The sequence below is a fragment of the Linderina pennispora genome (genome assembly GCF_002104995.1).
Source record: "Linderina pennispora strain ATCC 12442 chromosome Unknown DL89scaffold_146, whole genome shotgun sequence".
In the NCBI taxonomy this organism is placed as follows: Eukaryota; Fungi; Kickxellomycota; class Kickxellomycetes; order Kickxellales; family Kickxellaceae; genus Linderina; species Linderina pennispora.
The window spans coordinates 2,077-25,997 of NW_024468394.1; the positions used below are offsets into that span (position 1 = coordinate 2,077).

Genomic DNA, 23,921 nt, shown 5'->3' on the forward strand with positions numbered 1-23,921 from the left:
AAGAGGGCAGCAACAGAGGCAAGGAAAGCAGCAGAAAAGGCGAAAAATTGGCCAAGAAGGCTGCACACGAAGCAGCGAAGATGCCATCGATTAAACAGAGCTACTGCAGCAGACATTCCGGCATGTTCCCAACCCGCGGCCCTACCAGAGATCGAAGAACCCAGCTGTGAAGTGCCATGGCCTTCTCCGCTGTACAAGCGAGTCATGTAAGCGGGCCATGGCACAATACAGGCGGCCTATTCGTCTCGGCTCTTGAACCGCGATCTCGCAGCAGTTCTAAACTTCAGGCTCATTTTCCAGTCACTCTGTGATTCAGGCAGTATTCCTGAACGGTTCTGTCGCTCTACGGCCATTGCTGCCAATGCTTCTGGCACCACCCCTGCAACAAAGAGGCCGCGCAAGAGGCGTGCAGCAGCAGCAGGCGATTCTGTTGCCAGCAGCAGCGAGCCAGCGCTGAAGCGTCTGCGCTGAGCAGGCCACCAAGGTGGGAGATGTCCATGATCGACATTGCACCAACAACCATCCGACACGTTCAAATGACCGGTTCGCCGTGATACTCTTATCTACGTGTCAACCCATGCTGACTAGCAGCCGAGCTTGCATCGCGAGCGGGGTAATTCTAGTATACTCTAAGATCCGAATAAGACATTCTACTCCTTGCGGTGGGCAACAGTCGGCGAGTACTGTCCAGTAGCAAGCAGAACGACATCCGACACGACGCAACGCTGATGCCTCGACGCCGCAAACACAACGGCCTCGGCCCACATCATCCCCGGTCCATCGGCTCAATGCCGGCGGTAGACATTTGTCAGCCTTCTCTTTATCGCCATAGTTTTCCTGATAATCGAGAACTCGGTCTCCACCATGCCCGGATTAATCTCAGTGACCTTGATCGGCACATCCAGGGTCTCGGCACGCAAGGACTGCGCAATCGCATGCACAGCATACTTGGATGCACAGTAAATGCTGCCGGTCGGGTAGGCAGTCAGGCCGGCAATCGACCCCATCATAATGACATGGCCGGAGCCGCGCGCCCGCATCCCGCGCACCACCGCCCGCGTTACATACAATAGACCCTTGACGTTCGTATCCAGGACAGTATCGATCGACTCGTCAGTCACCGGAGACCACCGGGTCCGTACCCAGCGCCAATCCTGCGTTGTTCACCAGCACATCGATTGCAGAGAATTCTGCAGGGAGCTCAGACACAACCCGGTCGACGTCCGCACGGTTGCGCACGTCTAGTTCGGCAGTATACACTTGCACTTGCGGGTACTTGGAGCGGATCTCTGCGGCCAAAGCAGCCAGACGGTCGGTGCGACGCGCAGTCAGAATCAGGTTCGAACCGACTTCGGCGAATAGGCGCGCGCAGCTGGCGCCAATGCCCGAGCTGGCGCCAGTGACCATGACGGTCTTACCCTTCAGACGATCAAACATAATTGTACTGGTATTAGAGTATTGAAGTGGAAAAATAGAATAAAATGAAGAAACCAGGAGAAAAGAGAAAGTCGATGACAAATCTTTTTTATGAGGGCCTGAGTTTCCCACAGTTTCAGATTTCCCGGTCCCGGACTAGGGGGAGATCACTCGTCGCGGTTCAATGACACGACGGTAACGGAAATGTCGTCGCGGAAGCGACGCGAGTGCGGCGGGGGAATGGCCAGCAGGCGGCGAATCACATGGTCGCCGCGACGGCCCAGACGGTCGGTCGACAGAGCCGTGCGTATCAAATGCGTAGCAGCGTTGTCGTCTGGAGCGCTCTTCCCCTCATACCACTGGGCCACGGTCTCGACGACCTCAGCGTCCGACAGCTGGTCATACAGCCCATCCGAAGCAATGACGATGAAACGGTCCGTCTCCGCCAGCTTATGACGCACAATAACCGGCCGCGCAGTCACATATGGGGGCGTGGTCAGGCCCGGCGGCGTGGTCGCATAGCGGTGGCCGCGGGCATGCAGAACCGGGAACAAATCCTGCTGCGTCTCCAATGCCCATTTGTACCGCGAGTCGCCAAACGCGCGTGTCGGCATCAGACCGCCCAGCACGCGGTTCTTCTGCAAAACCACTTCCCCGGGGTGCTCGCGCGACAGCCGCGCCCGCTCCTGCGCATTGTCGGCGGTCTGGTCCTCGCTCAGCCGCACCGCCCGCCACCGCCCGTCGGCCAGACGCACGCCCAGCAGTGCGCGGCTGTCGCCAGTATTGGCCACCACCACCTCATTGGAGTCCACCACGGCCACCAGCCCACAGCTGCCCGACACGGCCGGGCCTAGAAGTGCGTCGATGCGCGCCAAATCCTGCGACCGGCGGAACTCGGCCAGCGCATCCTGCACCAGCTCCCGGTCCATATTAATGAAGGTCGCCGTCAGCGCCAGCGCCGTGTGGTCCCAGCCGCGCCCAGCCTCCTTCTGCAGCTGCCGCACGGTGCTGGCCAGCGCCGAGACATCCTGATCGTCCGACTCCGCCGCCGCCAGTGCTATCGACCGGTTCAGCATCGGCGCCAGGCGCTGCGCAAGCTGCTCAGCGCACATGTACCCAGCGTGGCCATCGAAGACGCCAAACATCAGGCGGTCGGGGCCCAGCTCCGACCACGCCAAGTAGTCCTCAATCGGACTATTCGATGCCACCTGGTTCGTATCCACACGCACACGCTGGCCCTTCCCGCCAGCGCACCACGATTTCTCTTGCGCATGCAGGATTGCATCCACCTCCTCCTCTGTCAGTAGCCCCAGCTTGCGCGCCGCCTCGCGCCGCTCTGCCCGCGTCAGCTTGTCCAGCTCCTGACGAGCTGCCTCCCGCTTCCGCTCCACCGACTGCAAGGTTTCTGTGGCTTGCGGTGGCAGAGTCACGGAGGGGGCTGACACAGCTGTGCTAGGCTCCGATTGCCGCAGACTGAACGTGTAGCTAGCCACGCCCAGAAGCGTCAGCACACCGCCGATGGCAAATGTCAGCGAGCGCTTGTTGGATGTCGGCGGCACATCGTCTTTATCGGCTGCCTTGGTCTCCTTGGGCTTCTGCGAGCTGAACCCGCGCCGGTGCGTCAAGTTGCGAGTAGCCAAATTCATCCTGTGTGCTGCCTGGAGTCGGGTGGTGTATGTGTGCAGACCAAAGCCTCTGTGTCCGAGACCGCGTACTAGCAAATGTGCTTGCATTCGTGCCAAATAAGAAAAGAGTATGGAAAAAATTTTATCAAGCAGAAAGCAGGCTTGTCACTGTAAATGACGAAACTCGCCACTGCTTTGAAATGACCCAAGGCGGATAGTAATTTTTTTTCCAGATCAAGAACTTTTTTTCTTCTTCCTCCCCCACCCTTCAATACCTTTGTCTCAATTCACAGCAGCCCGCAATGCCGCCGACAAGGATAGCAACAACGCCCAAAAAGAAGAAGGCACCTGAGGTCGTCGTCTTCGACGCCAGTGGCCTGGCTCCCAAGCCAGCAGCCAGCAAGCTTGAGTACAAAAGCTTCATGTCGTCGAAGATCGCCAAGCTCACCGCCTCCGCCAGCGCAGCGGCAAACCCCAAATCCACCAAGGAGCTGAAGCAAGAGGCCGAGGACCGCGCCAACGACCGCGAGCTGAAGGCCCTGTTGGAGGGCAAGGTAATGATCGAGCAGCTGCACGAATCGCAGCTGTCCGGCAAGGACCGGCTTAAATACAACGCGCAAAAGCTGGAGCGCCTGGGCATGAAGAAAAAGACCAAAGAGAAGATGCCGGCCAACCGCTGGTTCATGGTCGACGAAAACCGCAAAATGCGCGCCAAAAAGTCCATCGAGGACGCGAAGAACCGCGGCATCCTGAATCACTCAATGAAGCGCGAATTGGAGGTCCTGCATACGGGCAGGGCCTCGGAGGGGAAGCAGAGGAAGCGCGAGCGTGGTCCGAGGCTCGATGGCGGGAGGGTCAGGGACGGCGTCTTGCATGTTGCGCAGAGCCAGATCGACAGAATCAATGGCGGTGCGGCCACCCGCATTGCGAAGCGAAAGAGCTCCCATGGCCGCAAAAAGCGGTGAGGATTATTTGGCTTCTATTGCATCCAAACGGGCACATCGATTTTATTTTCTACACTTTTCGCCTATTGTGAATGCAATTATGAATGCAAAAGCCCTTGGCCAATCTTGGCTATTGTAATGTGTCTGAATAGTGGGACATAATGGTCGGTTCGCTTATATGCAAAATAAGATCACGCGCGGAATGACCCTTCCCTCACCCGAGAAATCTGCAGACTGCCAACCTGCCGCATTGCCCAATTGCCTATTGTGTGAAGCCCATCCTAGGACCATGCTCCCTCGGTGTATTTAATACAAAAAGCCAGTGCAGCGCCCACCAGAGCTCACTTTTCATTAAATGCTCTTATCTTCGTCTCCTCACCTCTCCTCTACAGTTCCATTTATTACACAATGTCGGAGCCTATCCCCAATACCTCGGCCACCACAACTGCAGCAGAACCCAGCTATGTCCGGGCAGCAAAATCCGTCGAATTCAAGGACTCGCAGTCAACAATAACTGATAATATCCAAGTGGACACCAAGGGTCTCAAAGCAACCATCACCGAGGCAGTCGAAGACGACTCGCACAAGCCAACCCTGGCCCGCCTTGTGGCCATCATGGTGTCACTCTCGCTGGCCTCGTTCCTGGCTGGCCTGGACACCAGCATCCTGGGCTCGGCGCTGCCGGCTATCAGCAACAGCTTCGACGGGCTCTCGCAGGTAGCGTGGATCTCGGCCGCCTACATTTTGACATTCACCTCGCTGCAGCCAATCGTGTCCAAGGTGTCAGAGATCTTTGGCCGGCTGCCGGTGTTGGTGGCAGCGCTGCTAGTGTTCTGTGCGGGCTCGGCAGTGTGCGGCGCCGCCTCGTCAGTCACGATGCTGATAGCCGGGCGGGCGCTGGCCGGAATGGGTGGCTGCGGATTGGTGACGATGGTGCAGGTGATCATTATCGACGTTCTGCCGCTGCGCGAGCGCGGCATCTACATGAGCTTCACCAATCTGGCCAGTACCGCAGCGGTGGCAGCCGGCCCACTGATGGGCGGGGCAATCACCGACCACTGGCTGTGGCGCTGGTGCTTCTATCTGAACATTCCAATCTGCGCCCTAATTCTGGTAGTCTCAATTCTGTCGGTGCGCACTGCGCCAGCCCAGGGCACTGTGCGTGACAAGCTTAAGCGCGTGGACCTGCCAGGAGCTCTGTTGCTGCTGGCTGCCCTGGTACTGCTGATCCTGGGGCTGAACTGGGGCGGGAAGGACTATTCGTGGAAATCGCCCGCAGTCATCACCACACTGGTGCTCGGCCCGCTGCTCCTAGTGGGCTTTGTATGTGTTGAGCGCTGGGTGGCCAAGGAGCCAATCATCCACCTACGTTTGTTCACCAGCCACAGCACGCTGCCGATTCTGGTGGCCCAGTTCTTCCTGGGCATCGGCATAATCTTCACCACCTTCTACATGCCCATCTATTTCACAGTGGTGCGCGGCACCAGCAGCACAATCGCCGGTGTCTACATCCTGCCCTACCTGGTAGGCATGCTGGCCACCGGCCTGGTCATGGGCCAGATCATTGCACGGTTCAACACCTACCGCCCATTCATCTGGACCGGTTTGGCTGGCATGACCATAGTCTCGGGGCTGTTCAGCCTGATAACTTCGTCGACGTCAATCGCTGTAGTGCTGGTATTAATGGGCGCATTCGGCGTGTTCTCCGGCATGGGTCTGATGCCATTGATGATTGCCATTCAGGCCACCTGCCTGCCCAAGGACGCCGGCATGGCGGCAACCCTGGCACTGTTCTTGCGGAACATCGGCCAGATCGTCGGTATTGCGATTAATGGCGCTGTGTTGAACAACCAGCTGGTCAAGCATCTGGGCAAAATTGCCCTGGAGTTTCCCATGCATGCAGACACTGTGCGCTCAGCGCTGGATAATGGATCGTTGGCGTGGAAGAGTGGGCTGCCGGAAGACGTGAAAGTGGCGATTCGCGAGGCGTACGCAAAGTCCCTGAAGGCCACCTATGCGGCCAATGCGCCGTTTGTCGGCGTTGCCTTTTTGCTGTGTCTGCTGATTAAGCACAAGTCGCTGGGCAACCGCGTAAAGTCCTTTAGGAAGAAAAACAAGGTGTCGCCTGCGTAGACCAACAAAAGATGATATGTCATGTACAAAAAATTAGTTATTTTTTGATGTTAATACAGCTTTGTGAATGAAAGAGACCAGGACATACGTTAGCTTATTTAAAATACAGCAAACTACCGTTTCTGCATAGACACGATACTGCTGGTTCCTGACACTTTGTGATAGGCACATATTAAGCAAATCGTGGTGATTTCCAAAATGATAGTATATGAGCAAGCATTTTTACTGTCCTCTATCTCTGTCCTTCTGGATGCAGAATCTTCTCCAGCCGCTGTTTTAGCGTAAACTGTGCGTACTGCGGCGGCGCGCCTCCCAATACCTTAACACACCCTGGTTCCAGCTGAAATACCCCAAGTGGCATAAGCTTTCCGCCCGAAACCATCACCTTGGTCCCAATTGGCAACTCCACATGTAGCTGCTCTATCTTGGCCATTTCCACGGCCGAAAACCTCGTCCTGCCATCTGTCAGCATAAGCTTCAGCATTCCGCGCGGGATCTTAGGCTCCTGATCCACTGGTTCCACGGGCTCCGCTGCTTCGCCTGTATTGACTTCTTCGTCCTCGTCCAAGGGCGGCAGATAGCTCGGCCGCATCCCACGCACCTCATAGTCCTCTTTGGCGCGCACAGCCTCGAGCATGGCGAACTTGCTCACGCCAATGTCCATGATTTCTTGAATCTGCAAAAATGCGCCTGGCGGGTTTAGGAACTGCCTGGCTTGCAAATCAGCAGAAAGTGTGGCCTGGCAGGACTCACCGATCTCGGAGTTCAGCAGTTGTTCAACAACTAGTCGGATCTGTGCCTCGATATGCAGATTGCTGGTGCCCGCCATGTCATTGTTGATGTGGTGCAAACAGTGAGTCAGCCAGCTTGGATTCAGCTGCACACCGTATCGCCGCTTAATTGCGTCAGCCACTGATGCTCTGTCGATCATATTAGCTTAATGTGGTAGGAGAATAAAGCAACAGTATATGGAAATACTCTGTTTTTATGACTCAGACTATGTACTCAATTGTTACGGATAATCGTTTGTGGGTACGCTCTTCAACAAACCACAGTTTCAATGAAGTTTGCTAATAGATACTAGAAATATCTGCTCGCGATGCGAGCTCGGCTGCTAGTCAGCATGGGTTGACACGTCGATAAGGGCATCACGGCGAACCGGTCATTTGAACGTGTCGGATGGCTGTTGGTGCAATGTCGATTATGGACATCTCCCATCTTGATTGCCTGCTCAGCGCAGACGTTTCAGGGCTGGTTCGCTGCTGCTGGCAGCAGAATCACCTGCAGCTGGTCCACGCCTCTTGTGCGGGTTCTTTGTTGCAGGGGTGGTGCCAGAAGCATCGGCAGCAATGGCCGTAGGGCGACAGAAGCGTTCAGGAATATCGCCTGAATCACAGAGTGACTGGAAAATGAGTCTGAAGTTTAGAACTGCTGCGAGATCGCGGTTCAAGAGCCGAGACGAATAGGCCCGCCTGTATTGTGCCATGGCCCGCTTACATGACTCGCTTGTACAGCGGAGAAGGCCATGGCACTTCACAGTTGGGTTCTTCGATCTCTGGTAGGGCCGCGGGTTGGGAACATGCCGGAATGTCTGCAGTGACTTTTCGCAGCAGAACGGGCACATCGACGATGTCCGGAATTCGTCGATCAGATAGACTTCAAAGCCATGGTGCTTGAACTTGTCGCGCCATCCCTTGCCACGAATCGGCGCATGGTGTCGGGCCATTGGCGCACTCCAATTGCCCATGATCAGCACTGGATCTGGACCGAACTTGCTCCGGAGTTTTGCGGCAAGCCTGTGGTCTGCACGGGCCTGGTTCATGAATGAATCAAGGCGCAGCTTGCGGTGAAGCGGGTACACCCTGGGACTGGTCCCGACACCCGGATGGGCCTTCCAGCGCCTCTGGTGCTGCTTGTTTGACTTAGTGAGCTGCTGCTCTGGTAACCTTCGCGCTGTCATCGTGCTGGCATAAAACGGTGCTAGGACACACCGCACAGATGCACGGGCAGCAACGTAGGCACGGAATTTTGCTGGGCTAAGGGTCCGGCAGCAGTGCTTGGAAAGCTCTGCCTCTGCTCTGCGGACAGCATCTTCTGGGACTTGATCCTTTGTAGCCCGACGAATCCTGTCATAGTGGCGCAGCTTGAGCTCCTTATTGTGCTGCTGCCGTGTGTAGCGGTAGAGCATTCTCTCACCCTCTTTCCCATTGCTGCTATTTTCGTGCATCATGTATAGCAAATCGCCCCGACCTGGATCGATGAATACACAGCGGCCTTTCAGATTCTGCAGCTCTGGCTGTGGGATCTGGTGGATATAGCGACAGTCAGCTATAGTATTGCCTCCCACAGCATCACCTCCTGCAACATCACCTGTAGCATCGCCTGTAGCATCGCCTCCCACAGCATCGCCTGTAGCATCGCCTCCCACAGAATTGCCTCCTGCAGCATCGCCTCCCGCAGCATCGCCTCCTGCACCATCAGCATCTACTGCACCATCAGCCTTGGATATCTTGTCTTGCAACAAAATGCATATCGTTACACCATCTGTTGTTGCCATTCCGTGGAATTTTCTATCACCATGCGCCTTAAATGGCTTTGATGTTAGATCTGCGACCCGGCCCCACACATCCCACACAGGTTGTGTGATCCCTTGGACCGGGTCGTGTGCACAGACTGGGGGTGCTGGTGCATATGCACTGTTAAGTGCTGCAACAGTGTCTGCTGCTGCCGCCGATGCAGCAGCAAGTGAATCAGCTGCTACTGCTGCAGTTGCTGCAGTAGCCTCTGTTGCATCCGATGGCATCTTCGCTGCTTCGCGTGCAGCCTTCTTGGCCAACTTTTCAACCCCTTTCTGCTGCTTTCCTTGCCTCTGTTGCTGCCCTCTTTGCTGCGTTGATCTTGGTAACCTCCTCACGTGTTTTCGAAATAAACACCTGCTTGATTATTTGCTTGTCCAAACGCACATGGCCTGGGATCCATGATGTCCGCAGAGGCAAGCATTGGGGAGGAGACTTGCCAAGCTGCTCATTCTCGATAAGCTGGCATAGGCGAATGTATGCACGCTGATGCTCAAGTGGATTTACCTTGGCATCATAGTATCGGCTGTCTTTAGCGAATCTGTACTTGCAATCTACAGCAAACTGGCACCAGTCCTTAATGCCTATGATGCCAAGCATCGGTGGGGTGAGCACACTGAGATCAGGGTGCCTAGAGGCAACTGCCTGGCGGAGCTTCTGTGCAGGTGTATAAATACACACTTGACATGCGTTATTGAACTCAGCCTTGGACACATTGCCCATTGTACTGTGCAGTGTGTTTTTGCGGCTGCGAATATCAATCAATTTGGCCAGAATCTGCTGTAGGCAGATGCCATAGTGCAACACAATGTTGTTCTTGTATGCTGTCATCAGCTCGGTATCCACGTATGTTGCTACTTGATTCATTTCACGCACGCCATGTAGCTCAATATCGCCATTATGCAATAGATAATCATAAATATGGTATCTAACTACATCACCGAAATCTGCGCTCGACAGTTCTGACTTGTCCTTCCGGTTGACGAAATCCTTGGCAGATATGACAGTCTTCGCCTTCAGGTTGCGATAAATGAATAAATAAATAAAACGAAAAAAACCCTTTTTCACAAATGTTGCTGGGTCAAAAGCATCCCCGTCAGCTAGCTGATGGAGTAGTATCCATCGTGCAAGCATGTATGTATGCTCTTTGATGGTATTAACGCTGTGTACAAATTGCTCTAGGCGGGGCAACATAGAATCACGGAAGCCAATACCACCAAGTGATGTCTTTATGACAGTAGTGCTGCGGGTAATATCCATTTGAGAAGTTCAATAGGCAAGTAAGAAGAGAAATGATGCTGTTCAGTTTTGCTGTATTGCGTATGCATAGCATTAAGAACTTTTTATTAATAATGATCTGGCTTGCATGGTTCTTGGGGCCCTTAGCATTGATACAGTCTCTTGAATCAGTCTATACAGACTGGATCCATTGTGGCCCAAATACTACTGCTTACACATGTTCATAAGACAAATTAATTTGTAAAATAAACCCACAAATATTGCATGACTGCTAGAAGAGCTATATGGCCTTATTCAATAGGTGCTCATAAATAAATATCCTAAGAGTGTTGCGCAGCCGGTGATGACCACCATGATGACATCATGGAAGTTATCGGGCCAACTGACAATGAGAGCAGCTCTTGCGCTGAACCAATGGAGATATCTAGTGGAGACCTATGACCACTACAATAACAACTCGTCACCCTGGTTTCACTGATGAGGTCAGATGCCGCACAAGATCAAGGAGTTTACAGAGCAACCCACCCAAACTCGTGTTGAAGCTTAAGAGTTTTTTTAACCAATTAAATAATTTCTAGCGGACGGTCGGACACTTTTTGGACTATAAAATCTTATATAAAGGTAGGTAAAGATAAAGATAAAGATAAAGATATTAGTAAAGCGAATATAGATTAGCGCTGGAATATTTTTCTGAATGCGGAGCATCAGCATATCACTCAGGATGATGGTCTTATCACTAAATAGCGATAGGTGTGGCAAAGAAAGTTTTGCCACGATACCCCCAATAAACTAGTAGCGAATGTCATGCGCTTATTTCGAGTGATACTACATATCAAACTCACATTTAAAAGAGCTGCAACGTCTCCACATCATGACAGGCATGTACATAGGTCCAGCCGGAGCACTCTAGTGAACATGGGCTACATCTGAAGAGTAACCCAGGCAGCAAAACTCCAGCAAGATCCTGGGGGTCAAGAGCCGCTCCAGCATGTTAGCACAAGCTACCATATGCTACTCATCAAGTGAAACCAGTGTCTCTTGACACTGACTCTAGCCCTAGTCATGTAATGGAACAGTTTTACCTCTGCCGATATGCAGAGGCAGTTTTTGAACTCTGGGAACTTGCGGGCACTTTAGCTCTTGACATACTAATTGGGTACTGTCCATATTCACGCAGCTGATTAAATTGGGACCACGTACAGTCTAGACCTGGTATCATGACATTTCATAAATCATGATCTATTGCCGGAATCCGAAGTGTGGTCGTACACAGGGCCGACACCAAAATCGCTCATATGACAGGAAATATAAAGACAGTAGCCCTTGATATAGCTTGCGCATGGTTCCAAAGGGCTGCTACCAAAGGGCTACTACCAAAGGGTGCGGTCCGTGCTGAAGCGGGTTTATCTCGGCAAAGGATATTATTTGCTAAACCAGGTCTAGAGTTCTACAAATCCCAAAGTCAGCGATTGATCTAGGAAGCGGATCAGCCCTTATGGCTCAGCGGCAGAGCGTCTGTCTCGTAAACAGAAGGTCCTGAGTTCAATTCTCAGTGAGGGCACTCTTTTTGTTCCAGTTTTAGCTATGCGGTTTGTAAATCATTTTTTATTTTCAACACTTTTATACTGTGTTGCGTTCTGAGTTTTTGGCAAGAATTGGAATGTAGAGTTTGTTTAAAGAAGGAAAGTAACCAACAGCGTTGCTGCCCTTGGATTGATGTAGGTGTACTGAGTAGCAGGTGTGAGCAATTTATTGGTAGGCGTTAAGACGAAGCGTACAGATATGTTGCTGAACATTTCGGGCTTTCATATTTTGGCAATTGCCAGGGACTCGGGTCATTTTCGTATATGGTATGAGATGGTTGGCTATCTACAGGTTGCATGTGAATTTCTCGTATTGTTTCTGCATTTAGAGACACCATATTCCGTATTGGCACCACTAGAACAGTATTTGGACAAATAAGCGAATTTCCAATGTGAAATACACACAAAACAGAGTCAGTCTAAAAATTGTACAATGTCTAATCTAGTTTTTGATATGCGGCTGGTCAAAGTCGTCAAACAGGCTCTCGCGCTTGGCAAGGATGCGGTCGCTGAAGTGGTGGTTCGTGTCTCTGTGCAGGGCCTCATCAGCGCGCACAGCCAGGACCACATCGCGCAGCCTGGCATCGGGCCTCAGGTTCCAGTACGCAATGGCGATCTCGGGCGCCTGCACGTTCTCGATCCGGCCCGCATCAATTTCGTTGATAAAGTGCGTGTACGAGGTGACGGCCTCCTCCTCCAGATATCCCACGACGCGGTGCGCAGTGCGGGGGCTGACCATGTAGAGCAGAGAGAAGGCCGCAAAGAAGCCGGTCTGGACCGTGGCAATCAAGGCGCGCTCCCAGAGCACAGGCTTGCCGACCTCCATCCATGTCATCAGGTGCATGCGCTCGTTCTCGGCTTCATGCAGCAGATGACCAATCCACCCACCGTCGTGCCGCATGCCCTGCAGCGACTTGATGTGGCGAATCAAGGCACCAACCATGCCAGGTACAGCAGCGACGACCTCGAGCATGACCGAGCGGTGCAGGTACTTGTTGCGGAAGAAGATGTCGGTGGGCTTGCGTGCGTTTTTGACAAACCACAGCGCCATTTTATCGCTGATCAGGTCTGGAATGCGGTGCTTGGTAGTGCCGACATCGAGGGACTCAAGCTCGTTCGAGTTCCACTTGTGGTCCATGATTTCGGGCCGCATGGGTTTCGGGTCGACTGGGACGCGCAGCTCGTCAGGCATCGCAGAGAAGACCATGGCGGTGCGCGGCTCAGGCTTCTTCTCCATGGCCTTCTTTGCAAGTTTCACCGGAGCAGTGTCCTTGACGGTGTTCTCGACGGCACCAGCAGTAGCTGAGGTGGAGGAGGCACGGGTTTTGTTCTGGTGCTCAGACTTCAGCGCTTTGGAGATGTACTCTTGTACACGCAGAGTGGTCTTGATGCCAAAGGCGCGACGCTGGATGCCATAGGCGAGCGAGGCAGTTGCGGGCGAGTGTTTAATAGTGCTAAGGGTATAGAGCATGGTTTAAAAGGAATATTTGTTGGTGGGTTGTGGTGTATGGACAAGAAACCCCGATGGTCCTGCTGCGGTTGCTAATATACCCTGCATTCGACTAGTGTCGTCACCGGGAATGCATGCACGGATGTTATTTTTGGGGAATGGGGAACGGTATCGAGATAATAGCACGCGGGGCGAGACGTGCTGGCCATCTAGGCCACGAAGTGTCTCCGTTATCGTCCGCGCCCATCTATTTGACCACCAATCCCGGCTGTGCATTGATTTGTAGCGAGGTCTCACCGACACGGGGCCGGCCAGGAAACAGCCACAAAAAGTCAGTCATTGGATGCATGGCGCACCGGGAGTGCATAAAGGGAATGCTTTTGCAGAAAACGTCAACCGTGCAGCCGCAAGCAGATATCCATCGCCAGGAACGGCTTCTGGAACCGTGCTGAACCCGGCTCTCTGCCAGAACCCAGTCTGAAAATACCCGCGTATTTAATAAGCAACAGTAAATATATAAGATTTTATAGTCCAAAAGTGAATTTGTAAGACATTGCTTACGCTAAAGTAAAGAGCGCACATGCTTGGGGGAGGGGCGTTGTGTTCCGAGAACTGCCGACTGGGGGACAACTCGTGTGCGTCTTCAGTCCAGCTTGATCTCAAATGACGAGCCGCAGCCACACCCTCCACTCGACTGCGGGTTGGCCACCACAATAAAAGCCTGGCCGATAAGCCGGTCCTGCCAGTCGATGGTCGCCCCCTGGACCAGCGGCAGCGACACGTCGTCCACGACCATCTTTGCGCCCTTGCGATCAAACACTATGTCGTTCTCTTCGGGGGTCTCGGTCATATCCAGCATGTACGAGAACCCATAGCAGCCGCCCGAGTCGACCCGTAGCCGCAGGTACTGCATCTTGTTGCGCTTTTCTGACAAGTACAGCAGCCGCTTGATGGCGCTGTCTGTTAGTGTAATCTCGCTGCCCACGCCTGTTGGCTTGGGCTCGGCGGCCTCTGTCGGTGGTTGTCCGTACGATGCAATTTTGTCTGCGAGCGCGGCTGTCTCTTTGGCGTTGAGTTTGGGCAGGCTGTATTTGGTTGCCGTCGAGTTGTATCGCAGAGCTGGTACTGTGACTGCTGGTTGCTGTGGCCGCGCCCGGGCTGCCAAGCAGCCTATGCGTCTGAGCTGTGTCCGTGTCCGTAGAAGAGCGTTCATTTATGCAGCTGTTGAAGGGGGTGTGCCGAGTTCGAGTAGCAGAAATGAGCGAGAGGGAAGCAGAGGAAGCAAAAGTGGTCCTGAGCTCGGCGTGACAAATCATCAATGCTTTAAAAGATAAAAATCGAGATTGCCCAATCACCGGAGCAAAAGATACCGCAGGCCATCTGTTGCCAGCGGCTCTGGACCCACACAAATTCAAATTTGGCGCATTTTTCGCTTTTTTACTTTTTCACTTTCAATTCAGCTTCCGTTCTTCTTTTGAGCATTTTATCTGTTCAATTCACCCGTCACGAATCAACACCACACACAGCTAAAATGGCCCCTATTCTGTCGATGTTTGTCGGTGCCACTGTCGGTCTCGGAACCGGCATGTACGCTATGGGCCTGCAGGGCCGTGCCGTGCTGAAGCCGCGCATCAGCTACGCTGTGTATGTGTCCGCCGGCGCGCTTATCGGCTACAAATACTACTCGTTCAAGCAGTACGAGAAGCAGCTGATCGAGAAGCGCCGGACACACCTGCTGGAGAAGCGCGCGCAGCGTTTGGCCGAGGCCACTGCCGAGAACTAATCAGTCCCTAGCTATTTCAGTGGTGTTTCCTATATACAATGCTCTACATGCCAAAAGCGATCACCAATGTTACTTTTATGTTGTCACTATCTGGGCATGCTTCGGCTGGTAAAAGTGCCCGCTTGGCCCAGCAAGGATCAGCTGTGATCACGGGCACACGCTTTGCCAGATCAATGGCCCGGGCCGCGCACGTCGCGTGATTTAATTGGTCGCTCCAGGAGCTGGTCGCTCTCATTTTCGCCGAATAGCCCTCAGCTAGCCGTTACGCGCTCCGCCCCGCATCTCTTCTCATTCCCATCTCTATTGAATTTTATACTTTTTTCTTTTAACAATGCAGAAGCAGGAGACGCAGACTCCGACGGCCAACGTCATCCAGGAGGCGCCCAAGCAGTTCGTCAAGGAGGCATCGTGGCTGCTCCGCCGCTGCAGCAAGCCTGACCAGAAGGAGTACGCAAAGATCGTGCGCGCTGTGCTCATGGGCTTCCTTGTCATGGGCTTCATCGGCTACTTTGCCAAGCTCATCCACATTCCCATCAACAACATCATTGTCGGTGGTGCTTAATACCAGTGCTTCTCGCGGATTATTCTAGAACATCACCAAAAAAAACCAATATAATATGCGTAACACACATGTACAAGCCTCCTCGCACTGTGCTATACATGTCTGCATGACAGCCTGCAGCAGCAGCAAAAGCAGCAGGTGTCGCTGCTTCTAGCAGGCCCAGACACGGGCTGTGCCCCACGATCCGCAGGCTAGCCGTATTGAAACGGTCTCTGGCCTGAGCTGCACCTAGTGGCTTATCACGTGACCTGATATGATCGGCTCGCCATTCATGCTCCCCGCGGCTCGCCTCAACATCGTGGCCGCAGAGACGAAAATTTTTGCGAATTGCAGAGCGTAGGCAGATTTCTCTTCTCTACTTTTCATTCTTGAAAAATACACATTTTTGCAAGCAAATAGCAAAAAGCCGGCATGCCGAAAAATAAGGGCAAGGTACGGAGGCGGCAGCGCAGAGGAGCCTGGGAGCTGGGCCAGATGAGCTGTAAATTGGGCAGCCCCAATTCAGAGATTCTAACAAAGCAGAGTGTGTAGGGAGGAAAGAACCGTCGTCGCGGAAAGAACGACACAGAGAACGAGAAGCGCGAGCTGGTGTTCCGGGAGGAGGGCCAGGAGTACGCGCAGGTCGTCAAGATGCTCGGAAGCGGGCGTGTTGAGGCTCTGGGATTCGATGGCACCAAGCGTCTTGCACACATCCGCGGAAAGATGCGCAAGAAGGTGTGGATCAACCAGGGTGACATTGTGCTGATCTCGCTGCGCGACTTCCAGGACGACAAGGCCGATGTTATCATGAAGTACTCGGCCGATGAGGCTCGTGCTCTGAAGCAGTACGGCGAGCTGCCAGAGAACGCCAAGATCAACGAAACCGAGGCATTCGAGGCCGAGGACGATGATGTCGACTTTGACTTTGAGATCGACGAGATCTAAATACATTATTTGTGTGTTGGCTGCGATTATACAGACGCAAATGGCTCATTTTCCGAATACATCTCATCATGTCTTGCAAATATGGATTCTCAATAGATGACCAGTGTGACGATGGGCTGGCTGGGCGGCCTCAGAATGCAAGCGAGGGGAGGGGCGATCACTGCCTACTGGCTCCACCGGGCTAGCCTGCCGGAATGTGATGACATAGCTAGACTCATTTATGCTGGCTGGGAACAGTGGCAGGTGCGTTGTGACTCACTGACCAAGTAGATCAACAGCGACGGAAATGGACCTTTAAAAGGTTCGATACTGGACCGAGATTAGGATTCCCTCTATCTCTGTCCCAGACACATCTTCACCCAACTTCCCGAATCGTCGGCGCTTCCGTTATCAGCAAGACAAGCGAGCCTAGAACGCCCAGTGAATCAGAAACACGCGCTTATATAAAGCCCACTCCACTGATACTCTTTCCCCATTGCAAAGACCTCTTCACTCCAGATGTTTACCAAACTTTCCGCCTTCAAGCCGTTATTCACACCCATGCCCCGCTTGCCTCGTCTGTAATTCCTATGGCCACCAACGGGTCGTCGGTGCGCGCACTCCACACACTGCACTCTCGACGCTGCCGCGCGACATGATCTCGTTAGCAGACTACACGCCGGAGCAGATCGCGGCCTGGTCGAGTCAGCTGCCGACTTCAAGGACAAGACCAAGAACCACGGACAGGCCTTCCACCCTGACGAGCCCCTGAAGGGCAAACCATCGGGCTGCTGTTCTCGAAGCGGTCACGCGCACGCGCGTAGCTAGTGAGACCTCGATCGCGTACCTCGGCGGTCACGCAATGTTCCTCGGCAAGGACGACATCCAGCTGGGCGTCAACGAGTCGCTGAGGGACTCGGCAATCGTCATCTCGAGCATGGTCGACGGGCTGTTTGCCCGCGTGGGCGCACACTCGGAGATCACAGGCCTGGCAAAGTACTCGTCGGCACCCATTGTCAATGCTCTGTGTGATGAAACCATCCGACGCAGATCCTGGCCGACCTCCTGACCATCTGGGAGGTGTTTGGCAAGCGCAAGCCCGAGGCCAAGACGGTCTTCGACGTGGTTCGCGGTCTCAACGTCGCCTGGGTCGGTGACGCCAACAACATCGTATACGAGATGCTGTCGGCGTTCCCCAAATGCGGCATCAACATGAACGTGTGCACGCCGTCCAAGTACCCGATCCCGAGTCGGTGCAGCAGATGGCCAAGTCAGATGCCGACAAGGCGCAGTCGAATGTGTCGTACTTTACTGATCCGGTACAGGCAGTCCAGAACGCCGATATCATTGTCACCGACACGTGGGTCAGCATGGGCCAGGAGACAGAGAAGGCACAGAGACTGCAGGATTTCGCCGGATATCAGGTTACACAGCAGCTGGTCGATGCGGGCAAGCCCAACAAGGACTGGATTTCATGCACTGCCTGCCGCGCAAGCCCGAGGAGGTGTCTGATGAGATCTTCTACTCGGACCGGTCGGTTGTGTTCCAGGAGGCCGAGAACCGCAAATGGACCATCCTCGCCGCGTTCAGTGCGCTGTTCTCCAAGCGAGCCTAAAGACGTTTGTTTTATTAGGTTGTAGTCATAAAAAAGCTCTACTTGTAACAGTCAGTGCCATCATCGACATCGTCGACATCGGCATTTGTAAACAGGACCGTCGACAGTGGCCGCCTCGCATGACGGTCCGGCTTGACTCTAGTGACGCCCGAGCCATCGACCACCGCCGCGGCGCGCTGGGCAGCAATCTGCATGACCACGTCGCCCGCGGGCAAATACTCGGCCGCCCTTCTGCCCAGCGTATGCAGCGACGGCGACGGCTTCGGCACCAGCGCGCCCTGACGGCCCGAGCACCGCACACACAGCCTGCGCTTGTCCTCAACCGTCGAGCAGCGGTAGCAAATGACCAGTCCGCATGCGCGGCAGTGGTGGCGCCGGACCATCATCGAAAACGCAGTCTTGCGGCAGACCATGCAGACCGACGTCTCGTGGTCTGGCACCCACAAAACACCGCCCTGCGCCTGGCGCTTGCGGAGCCGCGAGCCCAGAGCCGTCACGCTTTCGGCGTTGGCCACCGAGCCCGCAATCGAGCTACGCCCACGTGCCAGCAGTGGAACCGGTGGCCGCTCCACGTAGTCCTCCTCGTCGAGCCGCAGGTCTTGCAGGAGTATCTCCAGGCGCGTGCGTGCCTGTAGCGCCTGCTCCACCCACAGGCGCCCCCAGAGGGAAATCTAAGCACCATCGACTGCTCGTCGTCAGACACATGCACCAGCGTCTCGTCATTGTCGTCCACACGCACCACCAGCTCGTCACTGAAATCCACAGCCCTCAGCTCCTGCGGCGTCTCGTCCTCGGGACCGGCCGCGCAAGACCACAATTGATTCAGAGCACAGCAATACATCGACGGCTCGGCCGTCCAATTCACCTTGCCTCGCCCAGTACCCTTCTCAAATCGCTCAGCAGCGGGAAGGGTTGGCCGAAGTGTGCTCGGCCTTGGCCAGCCGGTGCAGAGAATCAAACGGCTGGCGCAGCCCAAGACACCGGCGCGCATACCACCGCCTGCGCATCCCTTCCTCCCACTCTTCCTCGCCCAGCGCGGCAATATACTCGCTGGCCGTCGACCCCACCGACTCCACACGCCGCCTGAACGCGGTCTTGGGCGGCTCTCCCTCGCTCTCGGAACTGCTTGGATCGTCCAAGACAATCCTGCCCCCTCGAATCTCCACGCTCTTCATCGTCAGCGCATCCGACAGCTCGTCCTGCCGCCGCGCGCGACACATGCGACCGCGTGCGCTGCGGTGCCCGCCGTGCCCCGTTAATCACCGGCATCGACGCCCGCGGCCGCACCTTCTCCGGCTCCTGCGCCAGCTTGTGTGCGCTCAGGATCATCTGGTGCGCCAACATCGACGAGCCCGAGGATCGCGGCACATTGAATGTCGTCGGCCACCAGCCCGTCCTGCACAGAGGGCTGGGCGGTTGCTGCGAATAGCGCGCGCGAGTCGCCGCGTCGTTTGGTGTCTGGCCCACGCGACTTGCCCGTCACCGAGCTGGCTGCGCTGGTCGGTGCGCTTGCTTCCGTCGAGTTTAGGCGCCGCCGCCGCCCGTACTGCCGGCTGATCGACCGCAGCGTCTCCTCCATCGTCTGCCGTCGGATCGACGATGATGAGGTGCGCTTGAGCCGCGGCGTGGGCTCTGTGGCCGGCTCCATACTACTGAGCGACGCGTTGCGTTGGGGGGCGTCTGTGGGCGGAAACAGACCGAGCGCAGTGCGCGTGCGTGTGCGGCGCGGGGGACTGGCTAGCACGGCTGGATCCTCAGTGTTCATAATATTAGGTGGTAGTATGGAAATGCAATGAAGGTGGAAAAAATATATATGGGAAATGAGAAAGAAGAAAATAAAAACGAGTATTTGGAAGATTGAAAAAGTGGGGAAGAGAAGGGAGAAAGTCCAGCAGACCGCCAAAACAGCAGGCGTAAAGACCACCAAGAAAAACTTTTTGTTTATTTTCAAAATTCGCTTTCCGGCTAGTATTTTGATTTTCAACAGCATGTTAGTCAACATAGTAGCCGTGGGTTTTATGCCACTCCTCCAGCGAGTATGGCGGATACTCGTCGTACCTCTCGCCGTCTTCAGGTACGGCCCACTTGGCTGCACTGCCCATCATGATGTGGGTGGCGCGCTCGGGCTTTGGCAGCTCCGTATCGATGCACGACGCATACGGTAGAACCACTCTGGCCACTGCTCGTCATATGCATACAAATAGAGGCACATGTGGGGCAAAAGAACCGGTCCTGGCACAGCACCTGCTGGTCCTTTGGAGCCGTCTTGTCTTTGACAGCCCGGTAGCTTTCACTAGGTCCTTGCCCTTGGTGACTTTGAGCGTTGCGTACTGCCCAAGCATGTTGACTGTGTAGCCGCCGCCGCCAGACGTCTTGCGGCAGATGGAGCAGTAGCAGCGCATAAAGGGCGCTGGCGCATGGGTCGAAAAGGTGAACGCGATGGCACCGCAGTGGCAGGATCCGCTGAGCTGCTTCATCTTGAAAGGAGAGGTGCTGGAATAAGGATGCGGGAAAGCTGAAGGAGAGATGGGCTGTTTCTCCGCCACGCGCGCTGGCTATTTATAACCCCGCTGGCATCATCACATAGCACGCTCAAAGACCACATGGCACGCAATTCCCCTTGATCTACATTGGCACCATTACCGCTGCCACTCAAGCCGAGCATGTCGCCAGCACGGCTGTCAAGAGGGGTATTTGGGGTTTGCAAATGCCATTGGTTTATTAGCACCTTTGTGAAGCAGAGAGAAGAATTGAGAAAGAGAAAAGGGAGGGGAAAAAAAGCAAAGCGACGCAGATTGGGTTCTGCGACCTCCTCCTCCCCTCCAGCAGCGACCGAGCAAGGGAGAAGGGGGCTGGGTTATGCAACAGGGAAAAAAAAGAAGCGAAACGGGGGAAGCATCATTACGATGCCGATGCCGACGACGAATGGCCAATGAGCCATTTCAGGGTGATGTCGATGTTGACCTGGTTCTTGGCTGAAATCGAGTAGCACGCGACCTCCCGCGTATTGATTGCCTGGAGGTTCATTGCCTCAATCAGCTGCTCCACGCTCAGCGCCTCCTCCAAATCGTTCTTGTTGCCCAGCACCAGCACCGGGATATTTGCCAGCTGCGGCTTCTCCAGCAGACTCCACAGCTCCGCCCGCGCCTGGTCCAGCTTGGCATGATCTGCCGCATCGATAACAAACACTATCGCGTTCACCCCGCGGCAGTATCGCTCCCACATGCTCCGGAACCGCGGCTGGCCGCCGATATCCCACAGCTTCATCGTCACGTTGCCCTTGGTCACCTTGCGCATGTTGAAGCCCACCGTCGGAATCATGTCCTCTGTAAACTGCCCCGATGCGATTACATTTACTAGTGTTGTTTTGCCAGAGTTCTGCAGCCCGACCAGCGTTAGCTCCATCTCCTCCTTCCAAAATAGGCTCCGGAGCCAGTCCAGTATCGCCTTGATCACCGATGCCATGTGTGTCTCCGCCTGCTTGCGGTTGTGTGTGTATAGTACAGAAATATAGGTTTGCTGGTGCGGGTGCTACTCCAGAGATATAAAAGCCCAATCCCCCGGTGTTTTGGCCCGTGGCTCTGCAATTAGAAAAACAAAGTGGGGGCTCCCTTCTACAGAGTTGAAATGCAGCTGATTAGAATGCGCCAAAGTCTGTGCAATCCTGTGTCTTCCAATAGCGGCTGTGCGCGCTGTTGTCATACCTGTTCAGGAGAAAATAGTAAGAGTAGCAGGTAGAAAAAAACTGTGTAAAAGCTGCAAAACGAAGAGGTAAAATGGGGCCAAAGGGCAAAAGCACAGTATCGCACAAAAAAATAGAAGCGTCAACAAGAAAAAGTGCTCGGCCCAGCAGCACCAATCATCTGATTTTCACGTGGCCCCTCGAGGTCGCATTGCTACTGGGCAGCATGTAGATCCTCTGGCCATTTCCTACCGCAGCCGGTTGTTTGCATTGGGAAAGGGCAGCCCCTGGCTCTAGGGAAGTCAACGGGGATTCATGCCAAGGGATTCGTTGTTACACTCTGTGGACCGCTGGCAAGGAATCGGTCCAAGCGGCGCTTCTCATTTGCCCAAAGGGGCGCTTGGACTACAGGGAACATAGCACCAACTTTTTTCCGACCACTGATCGGTATTTTTCTCCTTTTGTGCGCCACGGCGACAGTCTGACACCAAGCGCGCTTCAGCACCTTCAAATAGTGGCGGACAAGGGACTGCTAGGCCGGTCTCCTCCCTCTTCTTTTTTCTTTTTCGCCCCTGGCACTTTCGCTTTATTCTTTTCGTCATTTTTGCTTGTTGCCAATGGTGTTCATACCTGACGAGCCACCGCGGCATTCGCTAGATGCAGCAAGAAATTCCACGCCAACAACGGAACAGCAGCGGTGCAGCATGCAATAAGCGAGCACGGCACCAACAGCACGACGCCGCGTGCGGGCACCATCGGACAGCAGCACAGAAGACAGCAAACCGGATGTCGTATGCGCACCAGCGGAGCCAGAGCGGCTGGGACAAGCTGTTCCGCAACATGTCGCAGCGGTCCGAGTCGCACCCGGCCGAACACACGCACAGCCCAGCGCCGACGGCGGCACCGAGTCGCGGGTGCCGGGCATCGGCGAAGACACGCTTCTGCACGAAGACGTTCAGTATGTTGACGAGTAAGCCTATCCATCTTTCGCCCCCTCCCACCATTCATGCGCATCCCACGTGTCCATATGCGCAGGTTCGCGAACGCATACTAACACTTTAATATTAGGTCTGATGATGCTGGCGATGCCTTGGCTCTAGGCGGATTCCCACGTGGCGGGGTCGATAACCGCGGGCGGTCAGACACCGGCGCGTCGTCAACCGGCTCGGCTATTCAGTACGCCAACAGCCACATTGGCTCGACCACGCAGCTGAACACCCACTACGACATTCCGCCCGATCCACAGGAGCTCTCGCAGCCGCCAGAAAAGGTCATGAAGCCGCCGCCCGATGACGATGAGGAGCACCCGACGTTTCTGCGGTACTTTCACAATCACCACGGCGAAGGCAATTCACAGGAACAAGAGCGCAGCGGTCGATGGGCAAATTCACACGATTCCTGCACCAGGACAGCGAGGGTCTGCACCGCTCATCGTCGGCACCGTCGTCGGCATCGTCCTCATCTAGCGCGACGGGGGGCGAGGAGGACGAAGAGAAGACAAACAAAAATAAGCGCATGGAGGAGCTCCGGCACAAGTTCAAGCGGCTGTTCTCAAGGCCTCGGTGATGACGCGCAAACCCCAGCAGAAGATGAAGAGCTCGTTCCCGAATGGCATGTTCCCGTTCCTGCAGGACGCGCTGTTCGTGCCCATGTTTTACTTTATGCGCGATGAGCACGGCCACCGCGCCCCGCCAGTCATCTTCGATGCGATTTCGCTTGCAGTCACGGTCTCTGGCACCACCTTCGACTCTGAAGACCAGCACCACTTTGTTGTCCGCATCGAGCTCCAGTACGGTGACATCAAATGGGTGATCTACAGACGCCTCCAGGACTTCATCACCCTGCACACCATGCTGACGCTGCGCAAGTTCCAGGGCCGCGTCCACAAGCTGCCGACGTTCCCGCAGCAGTTCTCGTATGCCATCGAAAAGGCCAAGTCGTTTACGCCGGGCCACCAGCGCGTCAACCGCATGAATCAGGCCACGGTGACCGCAAGCAGGCGCTCGAGAACTATCTGATCAAGGTGCTGCGCGCGATGAACATGCGGCCTGCGTACGAGATCTGCACGTTCCTGGAGCTCAGCGCCGTGTCGATTGTCAAGGATGTCGGATGGAAGGGCAAGGAGGGCAACTGGACAGGCGAGTCGAGCACACGACTGGCCAGTGGTGCACCCCGCGTGACTTGCGGCGGTGGACGCGCAATGGGTGATTGTGCGTGATTCATACATTGCCTTCTGCAGCCACATCTCCGATCCCTACCCGACCGACGTGCTGTTTGCAGACTCGCAGTTTGACATCAAATTCCGCAAAAAGACCGGCCGCAATCCGCTGTTTCCGTACCGGATCACAGTATCGAACCAGTACCGGCGGATCCAGCTGCGCAGCGATAGTGAACGCGTGATCAACGAATG

General features: G+C 54.8%; 3 protein-coding genes and 1 non-coding gene across 4 annotated transcripts; 2 read left to right on the forward strand and 2 right to left on the reverse strand.

The window, feature by feature from the left end:
- Positions 1 to 241: 241 nt before the first annotated feature.
- On the reverse strand, positions 242 to 1,437 carry DL89DRAFT_327255 (short-chain dehydrogenase/reductase SDR; the record flags this gene model as incomplete). The annotated part of the gene is made up of 3 exons (XM_040891546.1): positions 242 to 755; positions 804 to 1,109; positions 1,168 to 1,437. 3 exons carry the CDS (start codon positions 1,435 to 1,437, stop codon positions 651 to 653), a joined length of 681 nt encoding a protein of 226 aa, XP_040739087.1. The 3' UTR covers positions 242 to 650.
- Positions 1,438 to 11,422: 9,985 nt separating this feature from the next.
- On the forward strand, positions 11,423 to 11,494 carry DL89DRAFT_t229. Its single transcript has one exon. It is a non-coding gene; the product is annotated as a tRNA-Thr (tRNA).
- An 8,326-nt stretch (positions 11,495 to 19,820) lies between these two features.
- Positions 19,821 to 20,306, reverse strand: DL89DRAFT_276729 (uncharacterized protein; the record flags this gene model as incomplete). The annotated part of the gene is made up of 3 exons (XM_040889396.1): positions 19,821 to 19,999; positions 20,028 to 20,094; positions 20,124 to 20,306. 3 exons carry the CDS (start codon positions 20,304 to 20,306, stop codon positions 19,821 to 19,823), a joined length of 429 nt encoding a protein of 142 aa, XP_040739088.1.
- A 1,763-nt stretch (positions 20,307 to 22,069) lies between these two features.
- Positions 22,070 to 23,907, forward strand: DL89DRAFT_327268 (uncharacterized protein; the record flags this gene model as incomplete). Its single annotated transcript, XM_040891547.1, has 8 exons — positions 22,070 to 22,368; positions 22,401 to 22,481; positions 22,580 to 22,831; positions 22,869 to 22,884; positions 22,919 to 23,058; positions 23,109 to 23,472; positions 23,508 to 23,653; positions 23,751 to 23,907. Coding segments are annotated over exons 1-8 (1,356 nt in total), but the record flags the coding sequence as incomplete, so codon positions are not given.
- Positions 23,908 to 23,921: the final 14 nt, after the last annotated feature.